Genomic DNA, 14,546 nt, shown 5'->3' with positions numbered 1-14,546 from the left:
GATGTTGCTTGGCCGGAGAACGGCACACCGGTTATATGCGCAGCGTGCCCGAAGGAGAGGAAACCGCGGAAGAGAGAGTACTGCACATGCGCCGGCCCAAGCGCGTCTGCCGTGGCTATGACGCAACGTGCCGCGGCTATGACGCAACACAATCCAACACAATCCACTTTAATCCAATCCAATCCAATCCAAATCCAATCCAAGCCAAGCCAAGCCAAGCCAAGACAATCCAATCCAAGCCAATCCAATGCCCCTCGCGAGAGAGTGTTCGAATCCAATCCAATGCCCCTCGTGAGAGAGTGTTCGCTTTGGCCTCGACTCGACGCGCATGCGCAGTGAGCGTGCGGACTACGGACGCCAACGCGGGTGACATCGTGAGTTACTGAAATGCTCTGCATTTAAAAGCATCAGGGTGACCGTGATCTCACGACAAAATTCAAAATGTTTAAGCGCCATGACACCGCCATGGTGTGCGCTATATCGTCGGCACCATCGTAACTGCAACTAAAGCGGGAGGTCAGCTCAGACTCACGACAGCCTACTTACTATACGCCTCTCTGTCTTTTCAGGTTCTCAACCTTCTGTGTTGCGCACAGCTACGCGTGAGCAGTTTGCGTGGTGGATGCTTCCGGCTTCCAATTTAGCGATAGGTCTTAACTATCAGAAAAAATGGTGTCGTACGCTTGAATTTTCAAAGAAAGTCGAGATTCTGAACAACATCAAGAACGGAAACTTATTGGTGGCTAATGCCAATGCTGTGACTGTGCTTTCTTACTAATTAGAAGTTCGGTTAATTGGAAGTTTTTCGCGGTCCCCGTGAACTTGGTGTTGAAATGACTCGACTCTGCTGGCTGAAAAAAATTCATATATTTCAGCAGCCAATATTAGAAACCCCAAAAGTGAACTCAAGATGAGAAATCATGCATTCGCCATAAAATATTCGATAATAAATCAAAACCTAATAACTACGTTGCTTTATACGTTAAGGTCATGATTGAAAACTAGATGTAGAGCTGATGTGTAAAAGAATCTTCTATCTTTGTTCTTTCCAGCACAGCAGTTCACGTGATAACTTCTTGCATTATCTTTCAGTTATTTGAGCCAATACAGACAATGACAATATTTATGTGATGGCGGTATTCTATAGATTTTATTCGCACTTCGCCTGTGGGGAAATTGTTATCGCAATATCTCATGCTTGGTGAAATATCCCATTATTATCCCATTATCTCATTACTCTTAAAATATCTCATTATTATCTCATTTTCATCTAATTAGCTCATCAATATGACACTCTAAACTACTTCTTGGTATCTTGTTGTGGTGAACTGTTAAGATGGGACGTACTAACTTACGCTGATTTTACAATATTAACCAAACAGCTCAAACACATATTTCGGGTCCGTATATGTAAGCCGGAGGTTGAGAATAGGTTGGTGTCCAAATTAACTTCGGTACACGTTTTTTTGTGAATACGTTATCTCTAATTTTATACATCTGCAATTCTACAATTTTATGAAATCAAGTTTTGTGTGTGGGAACCATTGTGCGTTTTTATATTCATTCATTGGTGTTATTAACATCAAGTAATCCAGCAATTTGCTCCATGGGGGGGATATTCATTAGTACCTTTTAAACGTAGTTCGGGAGAAGCCGCTGCACCGGCAGCTGTGTTTATGATCTTTGTGCCCCTAGTGATCCATGATGAAAAGGTTATTTATTAGTTTTCGCGTTAACATATTTCTTCTGATGGGGTGTCGATAAATGTGTACGTAAATACAGCTTATTTTTCCTAGGTACAGCCATTGTTACAAATCGGTAACACCAGAACATATTTGCGAGTGCGAGCACCCGCTCATCTATTTGCTGAGGCATCTGTTCAAAATGCTCTGAGGTAGTAATAGCTTTCACATGCGCGATACAATTAGCCGTAAGTACTTGATAAGCTTCTTTAAAGCGTAGCAGTTCGGCCGCAGTAAATAATGCTTAGAGTCCGATCACGAGGTACATGGGATAAGGGGGGTGGCTTTGACAAACGAAGTAAATTCGGAAATAAAAGGCAAGAAAAAATGGCTGAAGATTACTATATTGTCTAATGGGACTAATGCGAAATTTGTGCGCACCGTGAACTGCAGTCTTCTCGGCCACGGCGCATAGCTGCTGCATCCGAGGATGTGATCGCGTGAGTAGCGAACGCACGACGGCGTGCGCTACACTGTCGATATCTCGCACCGGGTCGCCGCTGCCGCCGAGCATGTTGTTCTAAATTGTGTTTGTACCTTCCACGCAAATGTCCCGTGGTTCGCACAATGTTCGTGGTTCCGCGCAAATGACCTTGGCTTCTGTGGCACAGTCTCGGAATACTGCCCTTCCCCTCCCACTTTCACCATAGCTTCACACTCCACTTTCCTGCGGGCTCTTATTCGGTGGCATCATCGTCCTCTCGGTTACCTCGTAGCGCGTCGCCGCCGGGGAACTGTGCCCCACTCTCATCCATCCTTTTTCGTTCTCTCTTCCTATCCTTGGAAACCCCCCTTCCCTTCCCTGGCCTGGGTTGTATGAGGGTGAACTCCCCGACTGAGTTCAACAATATCCCCAGCTCTTTTCTCTTCCCTTCTTTCTTGAAAAATCACCACCACCCCCACCCCGCCACCGGGGAGCTTCTCGCGTCACTCTCGTCATACTGCCCTCCGTCTCAAACTTTCGTCACACTTTCCTCCTGCGTTTTCTTTCGGTCTTCGGTGTCTCCTCCGATCTCTCGGTTAGGAGGCCAGCGACGCCGTCAAACCACAGAAGCGGACGCTCACAGGCTGCGGGTTAGAACGGTTTCAATAGGCCTTTTAAGAAACCTAAATGATTTGCTGGTGAGTACAAGAAGCTACAGTTACAAGGTTTTTCTGTGTCACATGACACTTGAGTTATGGGATGGAACTACTTGTGCAATTTAATTTTGTACGGTAGCCTGAAGGGTTTGCGATAAATTATAAAAAGATGGGGGCTGCACTATTCTGCGTATTTTCTTAGAAAATTATATGTACTATTTTGCGGGTGATTTGATTTTTCGAACCAATGCTAGGTAGAACTTTTGGATTCCTTGTTGTGTAATGTTATATTATATTACACACATACAAAAATGTTGTATGACCTGCTATAGAAAATAATTTTTATGGTCGTGTTTAGCTATTTGGCCCAATAATCTTTAGACTTTTCTATGGCTGTCTTTAGCAATTCGTATCGCCGCTCCTATGTGTGTTTTTAACTTCTTCTATAACCGGTTCTACGGCTGTCTTTAGCTATTGTTATCGACATTCCTATGGGTGTCTTTAGCTTCTTCTATAACCGGTTATATGGTTGCTTTAACTTCTTCAATAGCCGGTCATATGGTTGTCTTTAGCTATTCGTATCACAATTCATATGGGTGTCTTTATCTTCTATAACCGCTTCTACGGCTGTCTTTAGCTATTCTTATCGACATTCTTATGGGTGACTTTAGCTTCTTCTATAACTGTTTCTACGGCTGTCTTGAGCTATTCTTATCGACATTCCTATGGGTGTCTTTAGCTTCTTCTATAACCGGTTCTCCGGCTGTCTTTAGCTATTCTTATCGACATTCCTATGGGTGTCTTTAGCTTCTTCTATAACCGGTTTTACGGCTGTCCCTAGCTATTCTTATCGACATTCCAATGGGTGGCTTTAGCTTCTTCTATGACCGCTTATATGGTTGTCTTTAGCTGTTCGTATCGCCATTCCAATGCGTGTCTTTAGCTTCTTCTGTAACCGGTTCCACGGCTATCTTTAGCTATTCTTATCGAGATTCTTATGGGTGTCTTTAGCGTCTTCTATAACTGGTTCTACGGCTATCTTTAACTATTCTTATTGACATTCCTCTGGGTGTCTTTAGCTTCTTCTATAGCCGGTTATATGGTTGTCTTTAGCTATTCGTATCGCCATTCCTATGGGTGTCTCTAGCTTCTTCTATAACCGGTTCTACGGCTATCTTTAGCTATTCATATCGACATTCCTATGGGTGTCTTTAGCTTCTATAACCGGTTCTACGGCTGTCTAGCTATTCTTATCGACATTCCTATGGGTGTCTTTAGTTTCTTCTATAGGCAGTTATATGGTTGTCTTTAGCTATTCTTATCGACATTCCTATGGCTGTCTTTAGCTTCTTCTAAAGCCGGTTATATGGTTGTCTTTAGCTATTTGTATTGACATTCCTATGGGTGTCCTTAGCTTCTTCTATAACCGGCTCTACGGCTGTCTTTAGCTATTCTTATCGACATTCCTATGAGTGTCTTTAGCTTCTTCTATAGCCGGTTATATGGCTGTCTATAAATATTCGTATCGACATTCCTATGGGTGTCTTTAGCTTCTTCAATAGCCGGTTCTATGGTTGTATTTAGCTATTTTTAATTGAAATCCCTATGGGTGTCTTAGCTTCTTCTATAGCCGGTTCTATGGCTGTCTTTAGCTCTTCTTTCGATATCGCTATGGCAATAGAAGAATCTAAAGGCACCCATAGGAATGTCGATAGGAATGGCTAAAGACAGCCATAGAAATTTCTCAAGATAATTGGGCGAAATAGCTAAAGACAACCATTAGAAGGTTTTTCAAAAGCCGACCATACAATATTTTTGCATGGGCTGCAGCCAGAAGAGAATCACCACTACTTGAAACACAGCAACAACAGCAGCCGCTGATAAATTATTAGCATGCTGCCATGCCGGCATACAGCCTTGCAGATCTCTAGATCTTCTCCTGTGGCACTTAGGTTGTGTGCCTAGCTGCATTCTGTTATATATGCTCCGTGAACACTTCAGCGATACAGGGGGAGTGCAAGGTTGCGATTGCAAATACTTCGCCAGTTTTCATTCACAGAAGGCTTAAACACAGGCATTCAAGAAAAGCGAAACCAAGGTGTTTATTCATTCCATTCATTACATAAAGGCTACTATCTACGCTACATCACCACCAGTAAACAGTTGTTCACATACGCCGATCAAAAAACACAGCAGACGCATTCCAACACTTTGGCTCACGCTTAAGTGACTCGCTCGACAGCCACACTACGCGGCACATTACCCGCGAACGCCCGCCGAGGCACAAATACCTACAGGTGCTGGGTAGTCCACAGAAAAGAGATCACTCAGAAGTCATTCATTACTCTCAGTACTCAACGCACACAGCTGCAAGTACAGTGTTGCTAAAATGGAAATGCACTCTCAATAAAACAATGAAGGCGGTCGTACACATTGCAATGATAAAAAAACGTTTTTCCAAGTTCACCTAATTAGCACCTTGTAAGTTTTCTCAGTTCGCGAAAAAAAATTAGTTTTGTCACATCACCGCGACCAAAGCTGCACTTCTGTGTACGTTGCATGCCCATGTGGTGTAGGATAGTTTAGAAAAATATTCGTGAACACTAAAAAAAGTCCTGCATTTCTCGCACTATAGGGTCTCTTCAGTTCGTAAGATCACTCACCCAGAAGTTTTGCGTACGATGAAATTCCTGTCACAGTATCGCAGGTATCCATTTTCGCATGACTTGAAGTTGATGTTGAAATAATCGTAACACTGTCACTGTTAACACCGAAATTTACGACATCGAAAAGCGACACATTTGCTTGGCGTCTCACCATCTACACGAGCACATTGCCGTCGAGTCGTAAATTCTCAGCATCGGGTAACACGTGCCATGCCCGCGCACATGAACATGGAGACGAGATGTGGCTGACTGATTGTATCCAGGTATGAGCAGGTCCATCGCGATAGCAAATAGTGCGGAGATACGTGCCGATCTTTCGATATTTTTCTAACTTATTCGCTCGTAATTACTTTTTTTTGGTAACTACTAGATCGCTTAACGTTTTGTTTTCTTCATCCGAAAAAGTTGTATCTGTTCTCAGTACTCAGGGAAAATTGTCTGTCACTAGTTTTGCTGCGCGCAGGAATACTAATACAGCGCGGTCTGCACGGCCGTGTCCTTCGGTACCCATCGCCAAAACCAGTATGCCAAACAAAGAACAGAAAATAAAACAGGAAGCAGGGGTGCCCCTCTACCTTTTCATCGCTTCCCAGAATTTCCTCACCGCGGCTCCTTCGGTACGGCGTGGATCGCTCTCCCTCTTTCTCAGTGACTAATCTGAAAGTGGGCTCGGAGGGAGAAAGAATGCGGTTGTTTGCAGCTTCCACCATATTCCTCAGAGAGCGTACCATGGGCCGCGGAAGTTTTTTCCAATCTGCTTCCATGTTGTGAGGGCCGTTTTCAGAGAAGCCCGCTTTTTCACTTGACCGCAGCAGCGAAGGGCCGCAGAGGAAGAATTCTCCGAAATTATACCTCTTTCGATCAACGTTCCTTTAGAAGCTTTGCCGACGTGCAGTATCCAAAGTTTCAACCTGAATTTGAGCGTTAATCAGTAGCTTCCTTTAATTGTACTTTTCCCGTATTGTTGGTTTAATAAGTACCTAACCTTATTGAAGAAATACGCTCATATAACCGGCCGATCAACCTTATCATCGTCATCCAATCTGTTCATATTAACAGCGCTACCGAGAAGTACCAACTCGCCCAGTCTTCCCTTTTAGATCCAATCTGTGTTGTAGATGTAGCTAGGTAAATCTTTAGTATATGAATTTCGCGTCATAAGTCATATTGAAACCAGCAGAATAGGATTTAATGGTTGCTCGAATTATACCTTTATAGGCTAACACTTTTCGATTAGCGACTGGAGACTTGGAGCCCTATGTTACTATGTAGTTAGCTGAAGAAGCCTTTATGGATGCAGACTTGTAAGTTCTGCGCCAAACGCTTTCTTAATGCCGGCGAAATGTTGCTTAATTATCACACGTCTAAAGGTTTACAGTTATATATTGTACTTACCCAGCCGCAGAAGCTTTTATGGCTGCCTCTATTTAGCTTTAGAGCTAATTCTCCCCAATAGCTGGCAGAAGACAGCCGTATGGTTCCAAGAGACTTAGAGTTAAACAACGGCCCATAGCCAGCTAAATGAGCTTTTATGGCCTTTTCTCTATAGCTTTAGGACGAACTCTTTTTTAAATAGCTGCCAAAAGACAGCTGAATGGTTTCAAGTCTGTAGACTTAGAGCGAAACAACGGCCTATAGCCAGCCGAATGAGCTTTTATGACTTTCTCTCTATAGCTTTAGGACGAACTCTTTTCAACAGCTGGCATAAGACAGCTGAATGGTTTCAAGTCTGTAGAGTTAGAGCTAAAGAACAGCCAATAGCCAGCCAAAAGAGCTTTTGTGGCTGTCTCGCTTTAGCTTGAGGACATATTTCTTCCAATAGCTGGCGAAAGACAGCTGAATGGTTTCAAGTCTGTAGACTTAAAGCTAAAGAATGGTCTCTAGCCAGCCAAAAGAGTTTTGTCGTGGCTGGTCTATAGAAGTAAAGCCATACACGTTTCTTTAGCTGGCTACAGTAACCTGAATAGCTGTGACTCTATAGACTAAACACAATAGGATGTTGTATAATCGTCTCAAGAGAATTTCTGGTTTACAGTCTTTAGTGCAAGATCTATAAAAACTTCAATGGCTGGCTATAGCCTAATTTATGCCTTTTTATGGGTGACCATAGAGACCCATAGGTGGCCATAGCTCACCATACATTTTTCAATAGACCCCCATTAGGCATTTTGAATGGGTATATATATGACATAAATTATATATAAATAATAAATATAAATGCTTGCTCTGAGTCCTACAACGTGTGGCGTCGCAACCAGAAAAGTACTCCGGCGATCTGAGTGCCTATTTAAAATAAACAATTTATTTTACCTCCTCGTCGCATCCGCATAACAGGTCCACACCCCTCCGAGTTTTCCAGGTTCACGGGTAGGGAAAGTGTACACGGCTACTGACGGTTTCTACCATGACAAAAAGGATCATCCTGTTTCTCTCCGCCGGTGATGCCTGAGAATATTCGATTTCTGCTTCAAGCACAAGGGTGCATGATTTATCATGCAGAAGCATGGACTGGGTGTCGGTATATGTTCGTTTTGTTTTTATATTAGGGTTTTAGGGGTTTTGTCTTTCTTTTTCTCTACACCCTGCTGTTGCTGGCTCGGCTGTTTTTCCAGTTGTTCCATACGCCTGTTCAAAATAAACCTTGTATAAATATAGCGCCAACTGTGCCACTTTCCAAAGTGCATCCTGATGTCGTTCTGGCCGAACTGTTCGCTTAGCTGCAGCACCATGTTCAATTCGTGCCGGTAGCACACGAGTGCCAACGTGCTGGTTTCAAACAGCATTTTGCTATTGAGCGGTTTACTTGGGGTCGCCGTTATGCGCTTTCTAGGGTGACCAACATCTATTCAGGTACCTTGTTTCTAAGAAGGCCCGACTTTCCGAGTAGAGAGTCGAATATGCTGTTGCCAACGGCTGCGTCAACAGCGCTCAGAGGGTCGTCCAGAAGGTATATGTCGCTGTTGCTGAAGGCTGCGCGCGCCAGTGATATGCGCTGCTTCTGGCCTCCGCTCAGGTTGCCACCCTGTGAAACAAAATGAGTCAAGCAAGGGAAAAGAAAAGAAGTATATGTAGATGGGAAGGCTTTGCACAAACACAGCAGCGAAGCTCTAAATTATGTATGATTTTCCCGAAGGATAATATTTGTGGCTTTGTGTCTTTCTTTTAGTCATGCAATTTTTAAAGGGGTACTGACACTAATGTTTGGTGTTAACAGTTCGCTTCCTTTACTCAACAGAATACCCTAGCTGAAATATGAGCGGCTTGCGATATGTGGAGCATACTTCAATTTGATTTAATGTATCGCGCCGACGGAACAGCACGCGGAGTGGTGCGCAGCAAATGGACATCAGTGTGACATCACTGCGTGAGAGGAAAAAGAAGTGACATAGCCGCCTGCCCCCAACGCTCGTCAGAAACTCATTACGTCACTTCACGCGGGCTTTCGGGCGAGCGCTGATTGGACGCGGGCGCGTTCATGAAGTGATACAAGTAGCCAGAGCAACAGGCATAACCGCTGCCCAGAAAGCCACTCTTTCCAAAAATAAAGCTCCACACGCGGGAAAGAACCGCTAATAAAGCCCAGAATCACAACAGAAGCCGTCATCAGGTGTTTTATTCAAAGCGGTCATCACACTTCCACCGCAATGCTAGGCCTAACGCCTTCAGGCAGCTCATCCGCTCAGCTCTTGCGGCGGGGCGGTCGAAACAACACCTCCCCCATCCTTCGCAGTGTTTTGGCGTCCGCACAAAATGGTCAGGTCATTCCGTGATTCTGTCACACACTCCCTCCGGGCTGGGAGCGCGCGAAACCAAAACGGACGATTTTCACGCCATTCGGTGTTACTAATTACCGCGTGCTCAAATATTTAAAGTGCTGTTCCGGGTTCGGCAGACCGTTAGGCATTGATGAAATCAATAAAAAAGGAACATAAAATTTTGGTGTCAGTACTCCTCTAATATTTCTCAAATCACATTTTGCAAAGTGTGGGCATACAAATGAGACAATTAAATTCCAGGGCTAACGACAGCAATTGAAGATTTTGACCGATGACCAGCGGCCCGTCAGCGTCTTCGCATGCGGCGCTGTCGCGGCAAACAGGTCCCTCCGATGCCTGATCGCGCAGAAAAGGCTTAGCATCGCCGCAGTTGTTTAGTCAGCGCTACGAAGCCGCGCTGACGAGGATCCCCAGTTTAATGTTTCACCACACTATCGCACCCTTGCACGAATTTATACACTGATTTTTCCTAATAGAAAATTTTTAGCTCCTGCGATATATGCCGTATCGTGCACACACCGCGCAGTGGACTCGTTGTCGACCGTGCATTCTGATACTGCCGCGGCCGCACGGGTAGCCGCGTTTCAGCCTCCTCGTTTTTTAACGGTATTCATAGCTTGTAAACGACGCCCTGTATCTCAAACTCCGCTAATCTGGTGCGACGGATGGCGACGATCGACATTCGTCGCATGTCACGATCGACATTCGTTCGTCCAAAGATACGCCATGCAGGAGTGCCGCTCCCCGGAACCACCGAAACGTGCGCCCACGCTTTTCCCAAAACAGGGAACGCTGATTGGCTGCAGCATTTAGGGAACCGGAAATGGCAGCGGCGCCTCAGCCTTCAACGCAGTGTCCTGGCTAATTCCGGTACTATCGTCATATCCTCTCCTGGTGTGCCTGGGGAAACCCTTGTGCGTCGTAATTGCCATAGCGTCGCCGCCGCCATCTTGACGTCGGAAGCGTTATACTTGTCATGAAAACTACGCGAGGAGGCGCAGCAGATAGCGGAAGAGGTAATGTTCTCGCCCTTTTGGAACCCTTGATTCTGAGCCACCTCCGCTGGGCCCGACCGGCGCGCAGCTCATGTAGGTAGGCCAGGCCAGTGTGCGCCGCCTGAGCACTAGAGGCGCCAGCTCAAATCACATTTGAACATTTTTACGTATACGCACGATGAATCAGCTAGCCCTACAACATGCATTATTGAACATTTATTTGCGCTACGTTTTCGAACGCGACGTGCGGTAAGAAACACTCATGCACAATACAATATAGGTGGAGCCGTTCTCAAGCAAGGCGCACGCACGACCGAAGTCCTCTTCTTCAGCTAAGTTTCACGGCATGCGAACAAGTTTCTCACCATTCGCTACTACTATGCAAGAAAGAATTCTTGTGGCGATTCACCCTCGTGTTCTTGGCATCTCTTTTTCCGTACCGTAATTTGCGAGAAAGCGCACGCGCGAGAAATATCCCACAACGTGAGGCGCGCGCGTTCGCCTTGCCTTACAGCAGCGGCGGCAGCGGTGACGGTTATCGCCATGGCGTATGGTTCCTCGCATGCGCGCCTTGAGTCGTGCCTGGGAGAGGCGGAGAGAGAAAAAGGGAGAGAAGGGGTATTTGCGCAGGGCCGCTAAATTTAGAAATAATCGAACCGGAACAAAGAAAAAGTAACATTGGCCTGGGCGCCGTAGTCTTCAGTCCCAGCTGCGTAATAGAGCTGTGTCAGTCAGCGTCAGAAATTTACGTCAGTGTTAGGGACAATAGAGACGAGGATTTTAAGAAAAAAAAAGAAAGGAAAATCTTTAATGCGTGTTTTTTGTGGCCTCTGCTTTGCTCAGAGCTGTATTATTTAGTAAATGTGGTCGTGACCACGTTTGCGCTTGAAATCGAGACATTCAGAAGCCTAAGATGCGCCACCTTTAGGATTTTTTTGCCCGCACCTGGGCCTTTCGACCGCTGGGAATTTCCCACTGTATTGTATCATTTCTGATACCTCCTAAGCGTTTTACAAACACACTCTAGCCCGGTAACTCGGGGAATAGAGTCCGGTACAGTTTGAAAGATTAATTCCTGCATCGTAAGAGCGCCCGGGGGGTCTACACCTATTGTCAATGGGTGTATGATACAAGTTTTTATCGGGTATGTGATACATTTTATACCAACGTGATATGCAGGTACACATATACCTTCGTGTAAATGGGTATATGCTACATTATATTCCTAAATTATATACGTAGGTATATATATATATACTTAGTGTTTATGCGCTTATAATGCATTATGTAATTTTAAAGGTCTGAAAGGAAAACATTTTTCTTTGCGTTTGGTTATTGTTTGAGTCACAAACTACAATGTATTAAAGCTTTAAATTTTTATCTATTTTTTTCATTGTTTGGGCATTACAGGGTTAAGGTAGCCACTGGGCAGCGAGTCTAGCCGCGTTGCCAGATCGGTCTTGTGCTTGCCTGGAGTCCGCCTTTTCGTATTTTCCCATTCCGGCAATGTCATTGTCGTGCTGGTTGCCAGCTCAGTACACTCTTCTGCTGGTCCGCTACCAGGCCTCACTATTTCCTCACAATTCCCTGAAGGGATGTGCAAAAGTGGTTCCGCCTTTTCCAGTGCTTCGCCGATTTGCCCTAGCCGGGTGTCAGGAAGTGCAGCTAAAGATACGCCCTTCATGAAGTCTGCAAAGAAAGTACACTCCAACTCACATGGTGGATTTATTTCGCGGCCTAGACTTCACGGTTTTCGGCGTCCGCTTGAAGTGTCGCTGAGTCATTGTGTCTACGACTGGCGCACCCTTCCATGCTTCGAGCATGACGTCCGTTTGCCCTCTTGGCGCTACCTCGATATTGACTCCTGCTGGACGTCCATGTGTTCAGCCTCACCTTCAGAATTTTGGAAAGGTGAAGCGTCGAAGGTAACGATGACTTGTTCACCCACGGACACTTTAGCCACACCACAGCAAGAATTGGTCTCGATAGTGTTCTGTTGCTCTGGAAGGGGCAAAAAGCGCTTCCGCGCATCGCACGTAGCGTTGGGCGGACCACGTTCTAACACCACCATCCTGGAGCAGCTGTACTCCAACGTAACCCCTGGCCTCAGACTATCCAGAAAAGAGGACGCCTATGTCGGGATATGCGAAAAGTGATATGCATTCTCCCTTCGTTTTCTTGGCGTCATAGACGTGAACGTCAACGTACCTGACTACTCCACGTCGGACAAGTCCGTTCGATCGCCTCGAAATTGTTGTCAAGCCTCTGTAATGTACGTGACTCGTCGTTAAATGTGAATCATTGATAGGAGAACTGGTGAGGTCGATGTGAGTAAGCCGTCCTGAGACCGATCTTCTGGATAGGCAACAGGGCCAACGCCGTTGGACCACGTTTTCGGTGATTGAGCGCAATTAGGCTTCCCGTGACTGGTGCCGGTGTTAATACTCATGCCGAACTTTTTCCGGATCTTTAAGGCATTTAGCAGGTGGTTGAGGGGACAAGAAATTGTTCCTCCGTAAGCCAAAGCGTCGAAGTAATCCTGCTCAACTTCATCACGGTGAAGAAGGTTTGCCTAACTTATAAAGTGTGGTGTCTGCTTGCGATCTGGTCAATTGCCTCTTGCAGGTCGTGCAGAGACGGTGAAAGGACTTGCAAAAGCTCGCTCGTTGCCTACAGTAGTCTCGTAATGGCATCGCAGAAGACGCTTTGTTATCGGGTCAGTTTATACATATACGGCATACATACATATATCGTATACGTAGTCACTGGGCGCTCGGGGCCAGCCATGGCCACCTCCGCCTGAAGGCAGGGCTAGGCAGTCAGCGGCGATGAATATAACGGGGCTCTACGAACCTAAGCCGGTTGGGGCTTCCGTGGTTTCAGTTCTTAGCGGGCGGTCATCTTCTCTGGTTGTACGGCGCCAAATTGTAGCGGAGGAACAATACGAGGCATATCGTCGCCATGGCTGCCCAAAATGGGGCTAAAAGCATCAGCCACAGTGTCCACGAACAAAATCGCGATGATTGACGCATACCCAGCCAGAAAATAAACACTGACAGGTGGCGGATGGCAATAACAAATGCTAGTCAGGTTTAGGGCTTTCTTTGGGGCCGCGCAACAGTCCATTTGTAAGTAAACCTATCGCTGTCGGACACGTTTACCTTAATCTGGAATTGTCTAGTGTAATAGTGGTCTACTGGAGCGAATGAAAAGAGCGGTAGCTAAATTATATTACCGAAACGTCTGCTAAAATGCCATCAGCCGCTGTTTCCGTTAGAACCGTCTTATATGCGTGCACGTACACCCTCCCAAATTTTTAATAACATGCCGGGAGCGACGACCGATCGCCGTGTCAGCGCCTTATCATGGTATCCACCGGCGAAATAGGCGAGAGTACGCGTACGCGCTGAAAGCTCCACTACGTGCGAGCATCGTCTGATACTCCGTTTCCTCGAGGGGGAGGCACCCCCTGCCATGGTACCTGCATGACTTTCTTTACGAGAAACCGGGTTTATTTGAAGCACATGCTCATCTCCTATGCGCCTTTGATGTTTCTCTCGTATCACCTGTCCGGAACGCATTCACAAGGATCGTTTACGCTGCTTAGCTTCTTTTGGCGGTAGCAAGCGACTTTCGCCGGTACGTAAAGAAGGGGGTGTGTAGCTCCAAGGACAACAGAGCAGAATACGACACTCAAGCAGCATCTAGTTCTACGCAGGCGCGTGTACTGTCAACTATTTTGTCGTTGGACACCGTGATGAGGCGCTGACACGCCGATCGGTCACCACTCCCGCGATATAAGAAAGTTTTAGTATAGCTTATATGTTCAGACTACCGACGAAAAAGCCATATCATAATCTATGAAAGTAAAATAAGGCGTGTCACGCAGTTCGTTGGGCTGAGACGTGAAATTAAGTCATTCTTTAAAGTTTTCAGCATATAGCGGATGCAGCGGCACGATGAGTGAAAGTAGTTTTAGTAAAACGGAACTTGTACGCTTCGCAAACGTTCGTTAACTATGGAGGCGCCATCTGAAAGAGAAAACGCGAAGCAATTTGCATGTGGCTACTTGAAATCATTAGACACCAAGCCAATCCACCAGAAGATTCTTGCGCATCGCGTGGTACGTGTTATCCGTATGCTACATTCCGCAAATCCGAGGCTAACGCGCGCCTGTGCGCCCTAAGCATTTTCAGCGTTGTCTCCACTCCTGGCGCCATGTTGCTATTTGATGCGAAACTCGCGCTCCGTGATCTCCCGATATCAGCACGTAAGTGCCTCATCGTA

The 14,546-nt window shown here is 45.9% G+C and overlaps 1 protein-coding gene across 4 annotated transcripts in view; it reads right to left on the bottom strand.

Annotated features, from left to right (window-relative positions):
* The window catches only part of LOC144176019 (multidrug resistance protein mrp-7-like), a 367,249-nt gene that overhangs the window by 132,813 nt on the left and 219,890 nt on the right, over nt 1–14,546 (bottom strand). For all 4 annotated transcript variants that reach the window (XM_077705122.1, XM_077705124.1, XM_077705123.1 and 1 more), the window contains one exon: nt 8,343–8,510. In XM_077705122.1, the coding sequence (XP_077561248.1) occupies nt 8,343–8,510 (168 nt within the window). The remainder of the gene's footprint in view (nt 1–8,342; nt 8,511–14,546) is intronic.

This window comes from Haemaphysalis longicornis, unplaced genomic scaffold, assembly GCF_048455015.1.
Source record: "Haemaphysalis longicornis isolate Haplotype H1 unplaced genomic scaffold, Haemaphysalis longicornis Haplotype H1 scaffold_3, whole genome shotgun sequence".
Lineage (NCBI taxonomy): Eukaryota > Metazoa > Arthropoda > Arachnida > Ixodida > Ixodidae > Haemaphysalis > Haemaphysalis longicornis.
The sequence above is the reverse complement of the archived record's forward strand: the minus strand, read 5'-3'. Positions and strand labels throughout refer to the sequence as shown.